At 43.0% G+C, this 19,747-nt stretch overlaps 1 protein-coding gene and 1 non-coding gene across 2 annotated transcripts in view; both read right to left on the bottom strand.

Moving 5' to 3' along the window:
- Positions 1-3,187: 3,187 nt before the first annotated feature.
- Positions 3,188-19,747, bottom strand: part of LOC139409184 (C3 and PZP-like alpha-2-macroglobulin domain-containing protein 8) — a 47,693-nt gene continuing 31,133 nt past the window's right edge. The window contains exons 33-43 of the mRNA XM_071153979.1: positions 19,530-19,685; positions 18,824-18,886; positions 15,411-15,664; positions 15,205-15,292; positions 11,039-11,113; positions 10,823-10,928; positions 10,471-10,581; positions 9,197-9,406; positions 8,215-8,289; positions 6,245-6,434; positions 3,188-4,105 (exon numbers count right to left, since the gene is read on the bottom strand). Coding sequence (XP_071010080.1) covers position 4,105; positions 6,245-6,434; positions 8,215-8,289; positions 9,197-9,406; positions 10,471-10,581; positions 10,823-10,928; positions 11,039-11,113; positions 15,205-15,292; positions 15,411-15,664; positions 18,824-18,886; positions 19,530-19,685 — 1,329 coding nt within the window. The 3' untranslated portion in view covers positions 3,188-4,104. The remainder of the gene's footprint in view (positions 4,106-6,244; positions 6,435-8,214; positions 8,290-9,196; positions 9,407-10,470; positions 10,582-10,822; positions 10,929-11,038; positions 11,114-15,204; positions 15,293-15,410; positions 15,665-18,823; positions 18,887-19,529; positions 19,686-19,747) is intronic.
- Positions 14,627-14,680, bottom strand: LOC139410309 (U7 small nuclear RNA). Its single transcript, XR_011634472.1, has one exon. It is a non-coding gene; the product is annotated as a U7 small nuclear RNA (small nuclear RNA).

The raw sequence follows: 19,747 nt of genomic DNA, 5'->3' as shown, positions 1-19,747 counted from the left end.
TGTCAGATTCAACAGAAGATCTCTTTGTTTCTTGGGACCTAGAACAAGCATCTCAGTTTTGTCCGAGTTTAAAAGTAGAACGTTTGCAGCCATCCACTTCCTTATGTCTGAAACACATGCTTCTAGCAAGGGCAATTTTGGGGCTTCACCATGTTTCATTGAAATGTACAGCTGTGTGTCATCCGCATAGCAGTGAAAGTTAACATTATGTTTTCGAATAACATCCCCAAGAGGTAAAATATATAGTGAAAACAATAGTGGTCCTAAAACGGAACCTTGAGGAACACCGAAATTTACAGTTGATTTGTCAGAGGACAAACCATTCACAGAGACAAACTGATATCTTTCCGACAGATAAGATCTAAACCAGGCCAGAACTTGTCCGTGTAGACCAATTTGGGTTTCCAATCTCTCCAAAAGAATGTGGTGATCGATGGTATCAAAAGCAGCACTAAGGTCTAGGAGCACGAGGACAGATGCAGAGCCTCGGTCCGATGCCATTAAAATGTCATTTACGACCTTCACAAGTGCCGTCTCAGTGCTATGATGGGGTCTAAAACCAGACTGAAGCATTTCGTATACATTGTTTGTCTTCAGGAAGGCAGTGAGTTGCTGCGCAACAGCCTTTTCTAAAATTTTTGAGAGGAATGGAAGATTCGATATAGGCCGATAGTTTTTTATATTTTCTGGGTCAAGGTTTGGCTTTTTCAAGAGAGGCTTTATTACTGCCACTTTTAGTGAGTTTGGTACACATCCGGTGGATAGAGAGCTGTTTATTATGTTCAACATAGGAGGGCCAAGCACAGGAAGCAGCTCTTTCAGTAGTTTAGTTGGAATAGGGTCCAGTATGCAGCTTGAAGGTTTAGAGGCCATGATTATTTTCATCATTGTGTCAAGAGATATAGTACTAAAACACTTGAGCGTCTCTCTTGATCCTAGGTCCTGGCAGAGTTGTGCAGACTCAGGACAACTGAGCTTTGAAGGAATACGCAGATTTAAAGAGGAGTCCGTAATTTGCTTTCTAAAAATCACAATCTTTTCCTCAAAGAAGTTCATTAATTTATCACTGCTAAAGTGAAAGTCATCCTCTCTTGGGGAATGCTGCTTTTTAGTTAACTTTGCGACAGTATCAAAAAGGAATTTCGGATTGTTCTTATTTTCCTCAATTAAGTTAGAAAAATAGGATGATCGAGCAGCAGTAAGGGCTCTTCGGTACTGCACAGTACTGTCTTTCCAAGCTAGTCAGAAGACTTCCAGTTTGGTGTGGCGCCATTTCCGTTCCAATTTTCTCATCTTTCTCTGCCGGCAATGATGGGGTGGTTTTTCACCTCCCCACAATGGTCAAAGAGATTTACGCTCCTACAAGAAGTCTTACAAAAAAAATCTTCCAAATCATTACATAAACTGCTCTATTCAATCAATAAGATGGCATTTGACAATACAGTATGCACAAAAACACAGGTATAGGGAGCATACTACTGTAGATGTGGACACAAACAGGCTCTAGAGATGCTTCATAGCCAGCAGGTCTTCCTCTCTTCTTAGTGAGGTGATCTTCTGTGTCAGATGGATGTCAGCTCTCCACTCAGCAGCAACATCTCCCAAGTCTCCCGAGTTAAATACAGTTGAATACAGTATGGAGCTCGCCTATTCAGAAATGCATACCTTAAAACAGTCTGTGCAGTTAATCACTCCAAAATAAGATCCATTACCATCAAATAGGGCTGGGCGATATGGCCAAAATATCATATCACAATATTTTTCTTGTTTTTTACAGTATGGTGGTATTTTTTGTTTCTAAATCATAAAAGTTCTTAATATGTTTTATGAGTAGTTCATGACCCGAGTATGGCAACAAATTAATTCAAAGTGTTTTTTATGGGCTTTCTCCATTCTGATTATACTCAAACAAACTAGGACAAAACTGACAGGGAAGTAGTCCAATTTGTAGAACATTTTATTTATTTAGCACTGTATTAAATTACCTTTATAGGCAGTATAGTAAAATCTATACCGGTATACCTTAAAAGACGATATATCGCCCAGCCCTACATCAAAGGCCCATAAAGACCATAAAAAATAGAGCATCTTGTTTAGAAGGGCCTTTAAAATGAACAAATGTTTGATCTCACTCCAATGCTGTCTCCAACTAGTCCATCATCTCAGCCAGTTAAAAAGCAGTCCAGCTCTGCTGGTGCTTAGAAACAATGTCATCACTCGAATGCACTGTCATGTAACACTATCTCCACAGAGCAATCCATGAAACCAAGATCCCCCTCTCCCTCCTTACTATTTCACTCTCGCTGTTCATCGCAGCGTGGAGGCAGAATATTACACTTCAACCATGCATGCAGTTGCCAGGGAGATGTTCCATGATATTCAGACTCAGAAACCAGGGCTCCAGCATTGCTTGGTCAGCGAAGTGAGTTTCCCCACTGTACCTTCCCCATTCATACTACAGACCTCCCACTTGTAATGTAGATATACCATTCACACTTTATATCACAACAGTATCCCTTCGAGACCTGCAAAGCAGTGGAGTGAACAAATATTATCCTTCTTGACATAGCACAGTATATGATACACTGAAAGTGAGAAAGACAATGCATATTATAACATATGTAATGTGTAATCTGACAGTTTTCCACCACCATTCCTGTAGTTCGATCATACAGTGGGCTCATGACCTATTCAATAACCTCTACATTGAAAAGGCATATCCATGTGCCGTTTTGACCAGGTATTCATTTTAAACAGCAGCAGAAGCACACACTATAGTTGCCAGAAGCTATATTATAACCGAGAACATAAACAAGTGCCTTAACCAACATTAAACATTAACAGGCTCCAACTCTCTCCTGGCTGCTGTTTAGGTAACCTGAATGTGTTGTTAACAGGGGCAAACAAACGGGTTGGTCCAGCTGCACACAGCCATTCCAGAGGTCACGGAGTCACAGCCTTCAAAGCAGAGGGTATTCTGAAAGACCGCAGCGCTTCCTAATAACACAGCTAACTGCTGACAGGATGACAGGAAATTCTCCTCAGACCAACACAACTCCTTAACCACCAGGTCTGCTCCTCGTTTCCTATGTAACATATAGGCCTATACATATAGGGAATAAAATTACTGCTACCTGAGGAGAGACTTACAGTAGCATGTAAAGTTAACTGCAAACAGAGACATGGATTGTATACAAAGTTTATTCTCTTGTTTTTCAAAAGCAGCTGTATTGAAAATGGATGTGGGGTTACATTGGTTTAAATGGTAAATGTACCATAGTTCCAAACCTTTATTCTTGTTTTAGGATATCAATAATCAAAATTTAACAAAACAAAATAGCTTATGTACTGTACAATCAAATCCCTGTCTGTTCAACAGTAAGGTGACAGCTATACCCAAATAGGACTTATTATGTGGAGATATTGGTAGCTTGGTAAAAATGTTTAGAAGGATTGAGCTTATCTTAATCCTCCAGTTTAAGGCTGCAGAAATTCCGTCTCTAGTAGGTTAACACACCAAATAAGTACATAAAGATATCCACTGTACACCTCAGTGTTCGACCTAAGGCTTCCTCAGAATAAGAAAAATAGGTCCATGACATCTTGACATATTTTTTATGAATTAAATGAAGACATTGGTGTAGGTGACAGGACAAAAAGGCAATAGGGGGAGGCATTGGAACAAATAAACCAAAAAAGCACTAGCTACAAATAAATACCACAGATAGAAAAAAAAAAAAAAAACATTTGTTTTAACTCAGGTGTAATTACACCTCCATCTAGAGGTTACAGAAAAACAATGTAAAGGCACTACAGTGAATATCAAAGACGCTATGGTGTCTACTGTTGAATAAGAGACTGGAGATATAAAAGAGAGAAATACAGAGGGCTGGAGGGGGACTAGCATAGTAACACACACACACACGCACACACACGCACACACGTAGTCCTTTAGTCATTCATATGCGCGCACACACACATCCCACCATCTCTTCCTTTCAGGATGGGCAGTCCCCTCTTTTCCTTCTCTCTCCACCCACTCTAACATATTAACAAACAATGTACAATTTGGAGATCTGGCTGGTGATGCAGTCAGGGGAAGTTTCTGTGGAGGAGAGGAGAACAGTACACTGAATAAGATCTCTGACGATGTTCATTGCAATTTGATACAAATATGCTATCTTTGATGTAGAGCAGTGGAGGCTCCTCAGAGGAGGAAAGGGAGGACCATCCTCCTAAGTGAATTTCATAAACATTTTAAAAGTTATCCTTTTTAGATAAATTTATACTAAACATATTCATGTCACCAAATAATTTATTAAAATACAATGTTTTGAAAAGAAGGTCTACAGTAGCCACTACAGCATTCTGTAGGGTAGCACCTTTGTGTATCCGGAGGACAGCTAGCTTCCGTTCTCCTCTGGGTAAATTGACTTCAAAACAAAACCTAGGAGGCTCATGGTTCTCACCCCCTTCCATAGACTTACACAATAATTATGACAACTTCTGGAGGACGTCCTCCAACCTATCAGAGCTCTTGCAGCATGAACTGACATGTTGTCCACCCAATCAAAGTATCAAAGTTTGAATCTAGTACTGAAAGCATAAGCTACAGCAGTGCCTAAAATGTGGTGACTAGTTGACTTAAAAAGAGAAAAAGACAATACTTTAACAGTTTTGAACAAATTCATTTCTTCCAAAATGAAGGAGCAGCAAGAGAGAGAGGGGTAATTAAAAAGAAATCACTTTCAGTTTAACTTACTTAGCGAGCAAATGCAGCCTACTCAAACAGCCTGCTCAAACAGAGGGATGGCATGTTAGCTATGACTATCCAACACAACACTGGGACTCTTCCAAGTCAAGGTAAGCTTTTGGTTTTACTAATTTATTGCCTCCGGGGCCCGCCGGTGTAAGTGCTCAACTGCTTACTGACTGTACACTGTAACGTTACTGCATGATTGTAGCGGGTTTACTAACACGTTAGTTCTATTAGCTATGTTAGTTCTATTAGCTATGTACTATGACTTTACTTTAGCTAATATGGTGACAGGTTGTGTGTAGCGGTTATGATATGCTTGGATAGGTTTTTTTGTCTGGCCACATATATCTGATATGTTGTGCATTGAAGTCCATAAGTGAAGTGAAAAGGTGAGAAGAGGAGAGCGCATATATGCTAGAATGAATATAACATGGCTGCTATGAAAGTGAACTGTGTTTACGCATGATCAGGGGTGTATTCCGTTGAAAACCTTTTCTTAAACGGAAGAAAACAGAACAGGGATTAACATACCTGAATTTGTCCAATAAAAAACTTGTTTGCAACTTAATGATTACACCCCAGATCAGCTAGATGCAGGCAAGAGTGTGCAAGGCAGCATTGAATGTGTCACTGTCTGTCTATGTGTCACTGTCTGTCACCTCAAATGTTTCTATAGACCTGTGTGCACCTACATTGTAAACGTTCATTCATAAGCTTGGTTGTAGCAACCTCATGATGGTTAAAGGGAAAATGTGAGTATCAGGTAGTAGCCTAAACCTATCGCTGTTTCATTCAACTGGGTGAATGGAATATGAATGACAGTCATCCAATATGCGGCAATAGAAATAAGGCCAATCGTCATGACTCATCTTAAAAGGCACTGACTGCCACTGATGCCATCTATTGCATCTTGCCTATGCCGCTTGGCCATCGCTCATCCATATATTTACATGTACATATTCTTATTCCATCCCTTTACATTGTGTGTATAAGGTATTTTATTTATTTTTTATTTAACCTTTATTTAACTAGGCAAGTCAGTTAAGTTAAGAACAGTGGGTTAACTGCCTTGTTCAGGGGCAGAACGACAGATTTTTACCTTGTCAGCTCGGGCATTCCATCCAGCAACCTTTCGGTTACTGGCCCAACGCTCTAACCATTAGGCTACCTGCCACCCCAAAGGTAGTTGTTGTGGAATTGTTAGATTACTTGTTAGATATTATCGCACTGTCAGAACTAGAAGCACAAGAATTTCGCTACACTCGCATTAACATCTGCTAACCATGTGTATGTGACCAATAACATTTGATTTGACGTAGAGGTATCTGAATACACTTTGTTATTACAGAGGAAATAGACTGAAACAGGTTTGAAGGTACAAAGTCACAGTTGAGTTAATTTCAAGTCCTATCCACATTACCACCGTGTTAACAGTTCCAACTCAGTGTTGTTGTGCAAACAGACGGAGAGGTCAGAGGGCCATACCATCGCTCATGGGTGTCCTTTGTGTCCAGTGTGGGTAGCTGGCTATCTGATGGACTGTCCTGCTCTCCCCCCTGCTCCCCTTCCGCCAGCTCAAAGTGGTCCTCCCCCTCCGCAGCGAAGGGTTCTGAGTCTGGGTCATACTCATAGGAGTAGTAGGACACCTCAGCCATGGAACCCTGCTCTTCCTCACCTACAGCATAAGAGAGAGGGACAGAGAGAGGGACAGAGAGAGGGGAGGAGAGAGGGACAGGGAGAGGGGAGAAGGGATGTTGAAAAAAATTGAAATAATAAAGATATGAGACAATTGTTCACACACATTGTTTTTGAGAGAACACTAGTTTTGGCTAAAACGTTAAGGAGAATTACAGTATTTTTCCACAGAGAATCTACCAAAAATGAGTTAATTGGTCCAAAGTGGCCAGTAGGGGTCACTATGTCCTTTAAAAGTTCAGACTCATGTAAAGCACTGCATGCACACTGCTCCTTTTGGAAATCATATATTTCAGATGACTACACACACTACATTCCATTTATTTTAACCAGTCTCTTAAACATAGTGTTTTGTTAAATTATTTGTGAACTCAGCTCTGATGCTGTTTCACCACTAAGGGAGGAACTGACTCCAAAGTCTTAATGTTTTCACTAAATCTGTTGAGAATGCTGTCAGATTCTTGGCACACAAAATCACATCCATCACAATCGACCTAACCTAACGCACAGTGTAGCTCAGGTCAACAACATATAATAGCTCAGAATTACAGTTTGCACAATGTTCATTGAGTGTAATAATCTGGTTTGATACATGTTTTTTGTACGTGTGTACCGCTAGAGTTTTAATGGCATTCCTGTGGTGAGGTGTCTTCCAATGTGAAGCATCAGTCTTTGTACTGAGGAGACCTTTGACCTTTGTGGAACTCCATTACAGCTACTGTGAGCTGCAGGCTGGGAACAAGTCAGCACAGGCATATGCCACATCAAACACACACGCACGCACACACAGACTTGAGCCTACTCTATATCACACCCACGATCTCTGCTACACACCAACATAAAGAATGATATATCTGACCAGGAGTTCTGTAACAAGTTATTTCAGCATGACATCTAAGTGAACCCTGTGGAGGAGCAACAAATATCACCTTTAAGAAAAACGATCCACCTAAGTGAAGCCTATACTCCTGTTTATCTGAATGTGAGAGTAGCCTGTAGAGTCAGTGCTCTACTTCCCCCTCTCCTCACCTTTCCTGCAGACTGGGGCAAGTCCCAACAGCCCCCAGCACACTGCAGGCAGACAGAGTGATCAGACCTGGAGGACAGGAGGGAAGGAAGGGCAGGGGCTCTCATCTACACCTCTAGCTAGCTCTTCTACAACAATGATCAAACTCCTTAGACTCATTTTTACTTATAAAAATGATCAAACTCGTTATAAGCCAGAAGAAGCAGATGCATGTTGGTGGACATATACTTTATAGTGGGTGTAGAGTAGAGCAAACTATTGTAGGCAGTCTGTAAGTGAATGTTCTCAGAGGGTTGTATGTGTGTAGTCTGAGCTGGAGTAAGCTCCAATCCCTCATACAATACAGAGCAATGGATACATGCAGATATACATTTACAGTGGGCACAGTAGAGGTCTGGTCCTCCTCTGGCAGGTGTGTGTACAGTGTCTCGAGAGTGGGAACAGAGCAGAGCAGGGTTCCCTACAGTATGAGCCACCTAACACGCCTGCACATGTCAACGCAAGCTTCACTCAGAGGTGATATGCCTGAACTCTCCAGCCCCTGCCTTTGGCTGGCACTCACAACACACACTCTTCACACTCCTCAATTATCACACACACTCCCTCCTGCAGCTGGGAACCGCTGGCGTCCAATGAGAGACAGGGGTGGGGGAGGTGTAGAGAGAGGAAAAGAGAGAGTGGTGTGTGTGTGTCTGTATGAGTGTGTGAGTGCTTTGCCTGGCACTGTACTTACCTTTGTGTACAGGCACAGGAGCTTGCCCTGGTTCCTCGCCCGTTGCAGTCTCTCTGTCCTCCGTGGTGGATTCCGCTGTGTGAACAAAGACACAACACAATGACAACAAGCCAATGTTACGCGGACCACATATTAAACTGTACGGTTACAGTACAAGTGTGATATATTTTCCCGTATTTCCAACGTGGGTGAATATCTCTAAATCACCCATACACAAACAAGCGACAATAGGAAGGTCTAAACACGTATCCGTTCCTTCTGATAATCTACTGTATGAAACATTTGGCACAGGCAGCCGAGTGTTCCCACACAGGTTTTGTCTGTGTCTTTTCCCAATCCGCTCCACAACAAGAAGGCTCCTTTGTTGTTGGTCTGTGCGTCGGAAAGGAATGTGACAGGGTTTTCAAAGGCCTGGACAAAAGCACTCTGTCATTTGGGGTGCCCTGTAATATAGCAGCGCTGGGAAGCTCTCCTCACAAACTTCATCCAGCCTGCACCTGAACAGCTGTTACCACAGCCACACACACACCACCCCACCCTTTCTTCTCCTACTTTTGTGTGTGTGTGTGTGTGATAGATTATGTGCATGTTGGGCTGCCCTGCACCCTCTTCCAGCACATCCTCAAAGGGTGTTTCTAATAATCAAAACATTTTGGAGACATATTTTTGGTGGATGTAATGTTTGACTATGAAATAGATCATGTTTTAGCTCTTCAATGTGTGGCAGCTGACCGATAAATTAGAGCCACATGTGAGCCTGGCTGGCAGAGACACTGGGAGGGGTTCAGAGCCTGGCAGTGTTAGGAGCAGTCAGTGGGTGTGGGGGCACAGCTGTAGCAGCTTTGAATTAAATCCATTCAGAGGATGAATTCACATCAAAGTCATGAATTGATTAATTGGCCATTACTGTAATTAAGGATTTTTCAACTAATTAGCTTAATTTCAAATGGAATGGAGCCCATCCCTGGTAGAGTAGTCTTACTCTGAGGACACTGGGACATGGGCATTTGTTCTATGCGGGTCCCGTTGCGGCAGGCGAAGACCTCCATCTGACACTGGTTCTGGTAGAGATGTCCGTCTGAGCCACACACCGGCTCCCCGTCATAGCCACAGTCCCTGTAGCAGGTGCAACGCTCAAACTTCTCCTCCAGACAGCCAAACACCTTGTTACATTGGTTTCCCTGGACAAAGCCTGGGTCAGAGGAAACACAGAGGACAGGATCTTTTGCATTTTTCTAACAATGTTCATCAACATTGTGTGATTTTAGTTGTTACATTTAACCATCATAATAGAGCTCATCAGCTTGTCGCCCTAAAAAACGGAAATGAGTTACCTCTGGTTCGTTCAGCCATTCCTATGGGGAACATGAATGGGGAAAGAATAGGGTTTTGGGATAAACGCCCAAAATAAGGTCTGAGGTAAATACTAGTGCTTTATGTGCTTTTTTTGATTACATAAATGCTTCAAAATTCACAAAAAGTGACGCTAGCTGATGCAGATTATTATAGATCAAAATGTATAGGATTTCTTAAGCCTGCATTTACCACAGACCTTATTTTCTATGTTTATCCAGTGCCCAGGTAAAGGGTAGGAAATAGAGAATACATATTTCATAGGAGGGAAAGTTAAGAGAGAGAGAGAGAGAGAGAGAGAGAGAGAGAGAGAGAGAGAGAGAGAGAGAGAGAGAGAGAGAGAGAGAGAGAGAGAGAGAGAGAGAGAGAGAGAGAGAGAGGATGTGTGTGTTCCCCAGGGTCCGAGCATGGTCTTGTTTCCAGCTGCACGGGGTCCCAGCCCCTCAGCCTCTTTTCACTCTCTCAGCCAGGCCGGCAAAACACAGTGCCAACACGCACAGGGTCATCCACTCATCACCACGGCAAACTTCGCCATTTGTTGTAGCAACATCGGTCCTCGCTAATGAGTGTGTGTGTGTGTGTGTGGTTGTGTCTCGCTGAAACGAAAACACTCGGCTCGGCACGATGACAACCAGGGCCAGTGGGCATTCCTGTGTGGGCCTGTTTTTCTGTTTCTTCTCTTTCCAGTATCGGCCCGTGCCAATAACAATTTAGGCACGACACACACACTCTTAGAAAGCATAGGGACAGGGAGGTTTACAGAGGAGCCCCGTGAGACATGTCACACTTTCTCTCTCTCTCTCTCTCTTAGCTAAGCTTAATGGGCACTAACACAAGTATAATGGCGTAGTCCCATTAATGGAAATACAGTAGAGTTTTGTAACTCGGTGGTGTAGCTCTTACCTATCCACTGGTTGGTTGAGCTCTCCACCTCGTTGCACGTGGTGCCATCACACAGCTCGCGGGCCAGTGGACTGCTCTCGCTCACGTTGTAAAAGCGGGTGGCCTCAAACGCTGTGGAGAGAGAGAGAGAGAGAGAGACAGAAACACACACACACACACAAAGATTTGTACGAGTGGTGGATGCACCTCTCTCTCCACAAAACAACACTGTCTCTATATTTTAAACCACATACTATTGAATTCCAATTTCCTCTGAGAGAAGGCTGTCGGTAAATCATACTAAATCATTGTGAAGATAGAGGAGGATTTCCCTGCTCGCAAAGTGAGCATATTCATAACATCAGAGGCACACCTGGTTCGTAGTAGTCGTACACCTTGACTGGAACAGGCGCTGTCTTGCCCACTATGTACTGCCTGACAGCCTGGAAGGCCACACACGTCATACACTGACTGGAGATCTGTGTGGTGGGAAAACACAGAGACAGGTCAAATGTTAACCAGTTAGAGTTGATCAAACAGAAAAGTACACCACAGCTATAAACAGATCACAATGGTGATATACTGGTACCTCATCAAAGTAGAAGAGGACCTTCCTTCCGTCCACTTCGTACCTCTTCAGACCAACCCTCTTGTCCATTAGCAGCTGTTTGATGAGAAAAGGGGAGAGGATGGGGGTCAGTACATATTCTAATCTACAATTAACCAAACATTCAATAACATCCCTTTCAACAAACACTATTATACAGTACAGAACCACTGTCAAAGCCTTTTAGTTTAAAGGGTTAAATACAAAGCTTTTTTGTTGTCTCACTGGTCAGTAAGTATTCTGGTGACTTCATTTCAGCCTAGTTGTACAGTAGGTAGGTCAAGTCTGTTTACCAGCTGAAGAGAGGGAGCCTGAGACAGCTTCCAATAACAGTATCAGTGTCTATGAGGGAGTTGCTGATACAGCGTAAGGGGTTGGGTGTTGGGGGGAGCATGGGGGCACGGGTGTTAATTCCTCCCACAGGGCTCTCTAGAAGGTGGCAGTCCTATGGACAGATGAAGTTAATGAGGTGCTCAGCCTCAGCTGGCGCCACTGGGACACACACACACACACACAGAGTTCGGTAGAAAGTAATAGAGTATGTGTGTGTCTGTGTGTGAGTAGGCTGTGTGTTGGCTGTGTTGTTTGACAAGAACTATAATTATAGTAACAACTTGAAATGTATTCCATTCACCTTCTCTTAGCACTTAAAGTAAAATAAAATAGGTAGCATAGTTAATGTGAGGCATTTTGTTCCATTCAGCTCAGCCCCATTATACTGATAAAAAAGAGCCATAGAGACATAAGCCAAAGTGTGTTGGGTAATCATTCCAAGTAACATTGATGAAAACAACAACACATGACTGCATAAGCGAGGCTCCATCTCGTAAAGTGAGGAATGCTGCTGGTCAAGGAAGTCAGGCAGTCGTAAGGCAGGGAGGCTAGCAGGGGTGGCTCTGTAAACCTAGCTTGTTAGCCACTAAACAACACAGGTCAGCACTGACTCCCTCAAGTCTCAGGGAGCTAGTGTGTGTGTGATTGTGTGTGTGTGTGAGTGTGTGTGTGTGTGTGTGTGTGTGTGTGTGTGTGTGTGTGTGTGTGTGTGTGTGTGTGTGTGTGTGTGTGTGTGTGTGTGTGTGTGTGAGTGTGTGTGTGTGTTATCCCAGGTAGGTAGGTAGGTCTTTATAAAGCTGGAGTCTGTGGCCCATAACTCTGCAGTAATGGGGGAGATAAGCATTTGATGAGTGCCTGGGGAGGTGACCTCAACTAACCCTCCCTAAGATGGCTGCCATGGATCCCTCTCCCCTAGCTCTCAGAGGGGGGTAATAAACAGTGGCAACCCCCTGCCCTGGCGGCTAGGTTTTAGGCCAAGAGAGGGTAGGTGCCCCCTGCCCTGGCTCCCTGTGGAGCCCCAGAGACACAGTAATGTGTCTCTGGGCCAGAGTTGGCCCTCATCCAGACAACACTACAGTCCTTAAACACTGCAGTAAAAATACTCTCTCAATAGTGATTACCCCACTGCTTCATAAACACACACACGTAGATCCAGTCGACCCAGTTTTGGCTATGTCTGCCAAGAGTTCCAGCACACTCGCATGAAAAAATACTAAAGTGTATACTATGGTAGGAATACTATAGTATTCACTTTAGTGTTTTTTGATATTTTACTGTAGTATATAGTAGTATTTACTGTAGTATATAGTAGTATTTACTGCAGTATACTGTAGAGGTTGACCGATTAATCGGAATGGCCGAATAATTAGGGCCGATTTCAAGTTTTCATAACAATCGGAAATCTGTATTTTTGGACATCGATTTGGCCGATTATTTATTTATTATTTTTACACACCTTTATTTAATATTTATTTAACTAGGCAAGTCAGTTAAGAACACATTCTTATTTTCAATGACGGCCTAGGAACGGTGGGTTAACTGCCTTGTTCAGGGGCAGAACGACTGATTTTCACCTTGTCAGCTCGGGGGATTCAATCTTGCAACCTTACAGTTAACTAGTCCAACGCTCTAACCACCTGCCTCTCATTGCACTCCACGAGGAGCCTGCCTGTTACGCGAATGCAGCAAGCCAAGGTAAGTTGCTAGCTAGCATTAAACTTATCTTATAAAAAACAATCAATCAATCAATCATAATCACTAGTTAACTACACATGGTTGATGATATTACTAGTTTATCTAGCGTGTCCTGCGTTGCATATAAACAATGCGGTGCGTAATGTTGCTCCAATGTGTCCCTAACCATAAACATCAATGCCTTTCTTAAAATCAATATTTTTAAACCTGCATATTTAGCTAAAAGAAATCCAGGTTAGCAGGCAATATTAACCAGGTGAAATTGTGTCACTTCTCTTGCGTTCATTGCACGCAGAGTCAGTGTATATGCAACAGTTTGGGCCGCCTAATTTGCCAGAATTTTACGTAATTATGACATAACATTGAAGGTTGTGCAATGTAACAGGAATATTTAGACTAATGGATGCCACCCCTTAGATAAAATACGGAACAGTTCCGTATTTCACTGAAAGATTAAACGTCTTGTTTTCGAGATGAAAGTTTCTGGATTCGACCATATTAATGACCTAAGGCTCGTATTTCCGTGTGTTATTATGTTATAACTAAGTCTATGATTTGATAGAGCAGTCTGACTGAGCGGTGGTAGGCAGCAGCAGGCTCGTAAGCATTCATTCAAACAGCACTTTCGTGCGTTTTGCCAGCAGCTCTTCGTTGTGCGTCAAGCATTGAGCTGTTTATGACTTCAAGCCTATCAACTCCCGAGATTAGGCTGGTGTAACCGATGTGAAATGGCTAGCTAATTAGCGGGGTGCGCGCTAATAGTGTTTCAAACGTCACTCGCTCTGAGACTTGGAGTACTTTTTTCCCTTGCTCTGCATGGGTAACGCTGCTTTGAGGGTGACTGTTATCGATGTGTTCCTGGTTCGAGCCCAGGGAGGAGCGAGGAGAGGGACGGAAGCTATACTGTTACACTGGCAATACTAAAGTGCCTATAAGAACATCCAATAGTCAAAGGTATATGAAATACAAATGGTATAGAGAGAAATAGTCCTATAATTCCTATAATAACTACAACCTAAAACTTCCTACCTGGGAATATTGAAGACTCATGTTAAAAGGAACCACCAGCTTTCATATGTTCTCATGTTCTGAGCAAGGAACTTAAACGTTAGCTTTCTTACATGGCACATATTGCACTTTTACTTTCTTCTCCAACACTTTGTTTTTGCATTATTTAAACCAAATTGAACATGTTTCATTATTTATTTGTGGCTAAATTGATTTTATTGATTGTATTGTATTAAGTTAAAATAAGTGTTCATTCAGTATTGTTGTAATTGTCATTATTAGAAATACATTTTAAAAATCGTCCGATTAATCGGTATCAGCTTTTTTTTGGTCCTCCAATAATCGGTATCGGCATTGAAAAATCATAATCGGCCGACCTCTAGTATACTGTATTATCTACAGTTTATTATAGTATAAATACTGTAATAAAATAGTAGAATATAGTATAGTAATTACTGTAGTGTTTGTGCGGACTGTAGTATACTGTAATATTTACTATAGTGTTTTGGTTTGATTATCTTTGACATAGAAGTGGAGGGCTTCTCCTTGAGGAAACCTACTGGAGAAATAGTAAAAGAGAAAATGTTCCATAACCTATAGGTAGATAGGACTGGAGTTTCTATAACCACAGGGAACACAATATACTATATGGTCTATACTTGGCATGTAGGTTTCTCACTTACAGGTGGCACAAATTGAGGAGGGGAATGGGCAGGGTATATACAAATAAATACTGTAGTATTTACTATAGTTAAAAACAAGTAGTTACTACAGTGTTTTTTGTTGTTGTCAGTAATGGGATGTAATGGAGTTTACATTGTGTGTGTGTGTGTGTGTGTGTGTGTGTGTGTGTGTGTGTGTGTGTGTGTGTGGAAGAAGTTAAGCTACACTAAAGCTATCCTTAAGAAAAAAACTACTTCACTACATCCAAACTACTTCGTGGTAAATAATCATATCTAAATCTGAAATATCATAGACTACAAGTTGCAAGAACTGATCACTCTGGAGTAAAGGTTTAATTTAGCCTATTAAACACACTGTCTGTCTGTCTGTCTGTCTGTCTGTCTGTCTGTCTGTCTGTCAGTATGTATGTATGTATGTTTATGTCCTACCCTCTCCAAGCTTTCCACATCGGAACGGAAACCTGAGAGCAGAGGGACCTCCAAGACAGCCATGTTGGAAGAACCTGAGTGGAGCCACCTGAAGAGAGAAACAGAGTTAGACGCTAAGCTAAATGCTAGCAGAACTAGGCCAACTACCAGCCTAAATGATAGCTAGGCTAAAGGCTGCTGCACTGAGCCGACTGTCTCTTCCCTACCTGGCACAGGCTTCCAGGGTGATGCGGTAGTCCAGGTTGTCTTGGTGAGCTGCGGGGTCTTCATCATCGGTGGCTGCCCGGCGTTTGCGGCTCAGCTCTGAGCGGTTGTCGGCACGGGAACGGGAGCGAGGACTAGGGTGGCGGGGGGAGGGTGGTGCTGGCGGGTGCCGCTCCTGCCTGGGTTCTTTCAGGTCCACCTTGAGCTGGAAGGCTGGCTTGACCAAGGGGTCAGGCACGTTGTAGGATACATCAATCTGAGGAGAGACAGAATGTATTCCAGATCGTGGGTGTAATAGATAGTGCAGAGAAGAATTGTGTGCAGAGAAAACCCATTGAATATGGAAGCTAACACACGCACGCACGCACGCACGCAGGCATGCACACACACACACACACACACACACACACACACACACACACACACACACACACACACACACACAGGCTCCCTCTCTTTCATCATGCTAATCTGGAGAGAGGGATGTGCTGAGGGAGGGATAGAGGTGTGAAAGCAGGAAATTAGGAGGTGTGTGAATAGATGGAGGGATGTATGGAGGAGTTGAGGGGGGCAGAGATAGGCAGCAATAGTGGCCTTCTTCAGCCATGGCTCCTATATACACTGAGTGTACAAAACATTAAGAACACCTGCTATTTCCATGACATACACGGATGAGTTGAATCCAGGTGAACGTTATGATCCCTTATTGATGTCACCTTTCACGCTCAACAGTTTCCCGTGTGTATCAAGAATGGTCCACCACCCAAAGGACATCCAGTTAATTTAACATAACTGTTGGAAGCACTGGAGTCAACACGGGTCAGCATCCCTGTGGAATGCTTTCGACAACTTGTAGTCCACTCCGGATAAATTGAGCCTGTTCTGAAAGCAAAAGGGGTGCAACGCAATATTAGGAAGGTGTTCCTAATGTTTTGTACACTCAGTGTATACAGTGCCTTTGGAAAGTATTCAGACCCCTTCCCCTTTCCACATTTTGTTACGTTACAGCCTTATTCTAAAATGGATTAAATATATATTTTTTCAGTCTGCACACAATACCCCCATAATGACAAAGCGAAAACAAACTAATTCATATTTTTTTTAAACAACAGAAATACCTAATTTATATAAGTATACAGAACCTTTGCTATAAAACTGGAAATTGAGCTCAGGTGCATCCTGTTTCCATTGATCATCCTTGAGATGTTTCTACAACTTGATTGGAGTCCATCTGTGGTAAATTCAATTGATAGGATATGACTTGGAATGGCACACACCTGTCTATATAAGGTCCCAGAGTTGACAGTGCATGTCAGGGCAAACACTAAGCCATGAGGTCGAATGAATTGTCTGTAGAGCTCCGAGACAGGATTGTGTCAAGGAACAGATCTGGGGAAAGGTACCAAAAAATGTCTGCAGCATTGAAGGTCATCAAGAACACAGTGGCCTCCATCATTCTTAAATGGAAGAAGTTTACAACCACCAAGACTGTTACTAGAGCTGGCTGCCCGGCCAAACTGAGCAATCAGGGGAGAAGGGCCTTGGTCAAGGAGGTGACCAAGAACTCGATGGTCACTCTGACAGAGCTTCAGAGTTCCTCTTTGCAGAAGGGAGAACCTTCCAGAAGGACAACCATCTCTGCAGCACTCTACCAATCAGGTTTTTATGGTAGACGGAAGCCACTCGTCAGTAAAAGGCACATGACAGCCCGCTTGGAGTTTGCCAAAAGGCACCTAAAGACTCTCAGACCATGAGAAACAAGATTCTCTGGTCTGATGAAACCAAGATTGAACTCATTGGCCTGAATGCCAAGCGTCATGTCTGGAGGAAACCTGCCACCATCCTTATGGTGAAGCATGGTGGAGGCAGCATCATGCTGTGGGGATGTTTTTCAGTGGCAGGGAATGGGAGACTAGTCAGAATCTAGGGAAAGATGAACGGAGCAAAGTACAGAGAGATCCTTGATGAAAACCTGCTCCAGGGTGTTCAGGATCTCAGAATGGGGCGAAGGTTCACCTTTCAACAGGACAACGACCCAAAGCACACAGCCAAGACAATGCAGGAGTGGCTTCGGGACAAGTCTCTGAATGTCCTTTAGCTGCCCAGCCAGAGCCTGGACTTGAACCTGATCTAACATCTCTGGAGACCCGAAAATAGCTGTGCAGCGACTCTCTCCATCCATCCTGACAGAGCTTTAGAGGATCTACAGAGAAGAATGGGAGAAACTACCCAAATACAGGTGTGCCAAGCTTGTAGCATCATACCCAAGAAGACTGGAGTCTATAATCACTGCCAAAGGTGTTTCAACAAAGTACTGAGTTAAGTGTCTGAATCCTGTAAATGTGATATTTCAGTTTTACATTTTTTATAAATATGCAAAAATGTCTAAAAACCTGTTTTTGCTTTGGCATTATGGGGTATTGTGTGTAGATTGATGAGGGGAAATAGACAATCCATTTTAGAATAAGGCTGTAACGTAACAAAATGTGGAAAAAGTCAAGGGGTCTGAATACTTTCTGAATGCACTGTATGCTCGGCTATGAAAACCAACTGATATTCACTCCTGAAGTGTTGAACTGCTGCACCCTCTATAACCACTGTGATAATTATTTGACCCTGCTGGTCATCTATGAGCATTTGAAGAATGATCTGGCCTTAATGGCCTTGTACTCTTATAATCTCCACCTGGCACAGCCAGAAGAGGACTGGCCACCCCTCGGAGCCTGGTTCCTATCTAGGGTTCTTCTTAGGTTCCTGCCTTAGGTTCCTGCCTTTAAAATGACCTTCCTTCCTCCAAAGGAAGTTTCTTAGCCACTGTGCTTCTGCATCTGTATTTATTGCTCTTTGGTTTTAGGCTGGGTTTCTATAGCACTTGGTGACAAATTTCTTTATAAAATACATTTGATTGATTGATATATACATATATATCAATGCAGCATTTCAACAGTAGTGAAACACATACGCTTTATGTCCCTTTTCAAAGGATCCAAAAACTGTTAAGTGTTATCTGGAGGATCACAGAGCCCATTTGAGACCAGCGTAATGATCACCTGTCATGTGAAGAGGGATAAGGTTGACACACTCTTCTAAACATCCAGCAGAGGAGAGGAGAGAAGAAGAGAGGAGAAACTGGCCCCCCAAGAAGTTGTTTATCCACCCTGGCCTCAAAGAGCTTTTTGTTTTTAGTGACAAGGTACAGCAAAAACAGCATCCTATCCAGGGGGTCAGTGTTATTGAGGAACGAACAGTCCCCGCTGAACAATTGCCTAAGTTTTACCAGATCATTCCAATTTACAGTCAGGAATTTGGGCATTAGAGCAATGAGTCATGGGAATGAACTGGCTTTTCCCCTCTGGAGGATTCTCAGTGTGACTGAAGGATAGAATGAAAGAAGAGGAGATCAGTAGTAACATACCTGCATTAGACAGCAGCCCTCGCCTTTAGCACTGACAAACAGCCCTGTGGGAATACTGGGGATCTAGACAGAGCGAGAGGAGAAAAAAATGGGGTTGAGAGAGAGAGAAAGAGGGGGGGGGTGGTGAGAGAGACACTTATCAAGTGAATTAATGCTGTAGACCCAAGCAGTAGCAGTCAAATAGCCTGGCCACTAACCAGCACAACTAAATTACCCCCAATTAAACTGACAGAGCTAATTACAGCAGAGAATTACATGCCCGGCAGAGGGAACAAAAGTTCAAGCCTTCACCTGAGCTACTCCCTCACTGTGACTGATTGGCAGGTGCTTGGGAATGAGAAGGAAATGTAGACGAACAGCCTGAAAACACTCACTGGTTCATTCACTGGGAATCATATTCCATTGCTCTTAGATAGAGTCTCATTGTCATCTTCAAGGGAATTGACTTTGTGGATGTTATTTAAGGTACCTTTCATCATTGAAAACAGACAATTGTGTAACTTGAATTTCTGTGTGTAGTGTGTATCTTGGTCCAGTAGGAGTCTCTTCACTACCTGAGAAAGAGTGTTTACCTCAGAAAGAAGATGCCCTTAGAAACAGATCTAGGATCAGATTACCTTCCTCCAATCCTAACCTTAACTATTAAAGGAAAAACCATAACTGACCTTACATTAGAGTCTAGTGGCAACGTGGCACTACTCCTTACCGAGGCGCTCTGCAGCATCTTTTGGTTGTCGCGGTGCAGTTCAAAGCTCTCCTGGAAGTCCAGGTTGGTAGAGGCCAGAGAGATGGTCAGGTTAACTCCTCCCACGTACGACAGGATGGCATACTCAGACAACGCCTGAAGAGCTACACACGTGTCCTAGGAGAGTGGATGGACAGAGAGTTATTAGAAGAAGGCTTTGGACACCAGATGACCAATTA

The sequence above is a fragment of the Oncorhynchus clarkii genome, chromosome 5 (assembly GCF_045791955.1).
Source record: "Oncorhynchus clarkii lewisi isolate Uvic-CL-2024 chromosome 5, UVic_Ocla_1.0, whole genome shotgun sequence".
In the NCBI taxonomy this organism is placed as follows: domain Eukaryota; kingdom Metazoa; phylum Chordata; class Actinopteri; order Salmoniformes; family Salmonidae; genus Oncorhynchus; species Oncorhynchus clarkii.
Note: the sequence above shows the minus strand (reverse complement) of the source record. Positions and strands in the feature narration are given on the sequence as shown.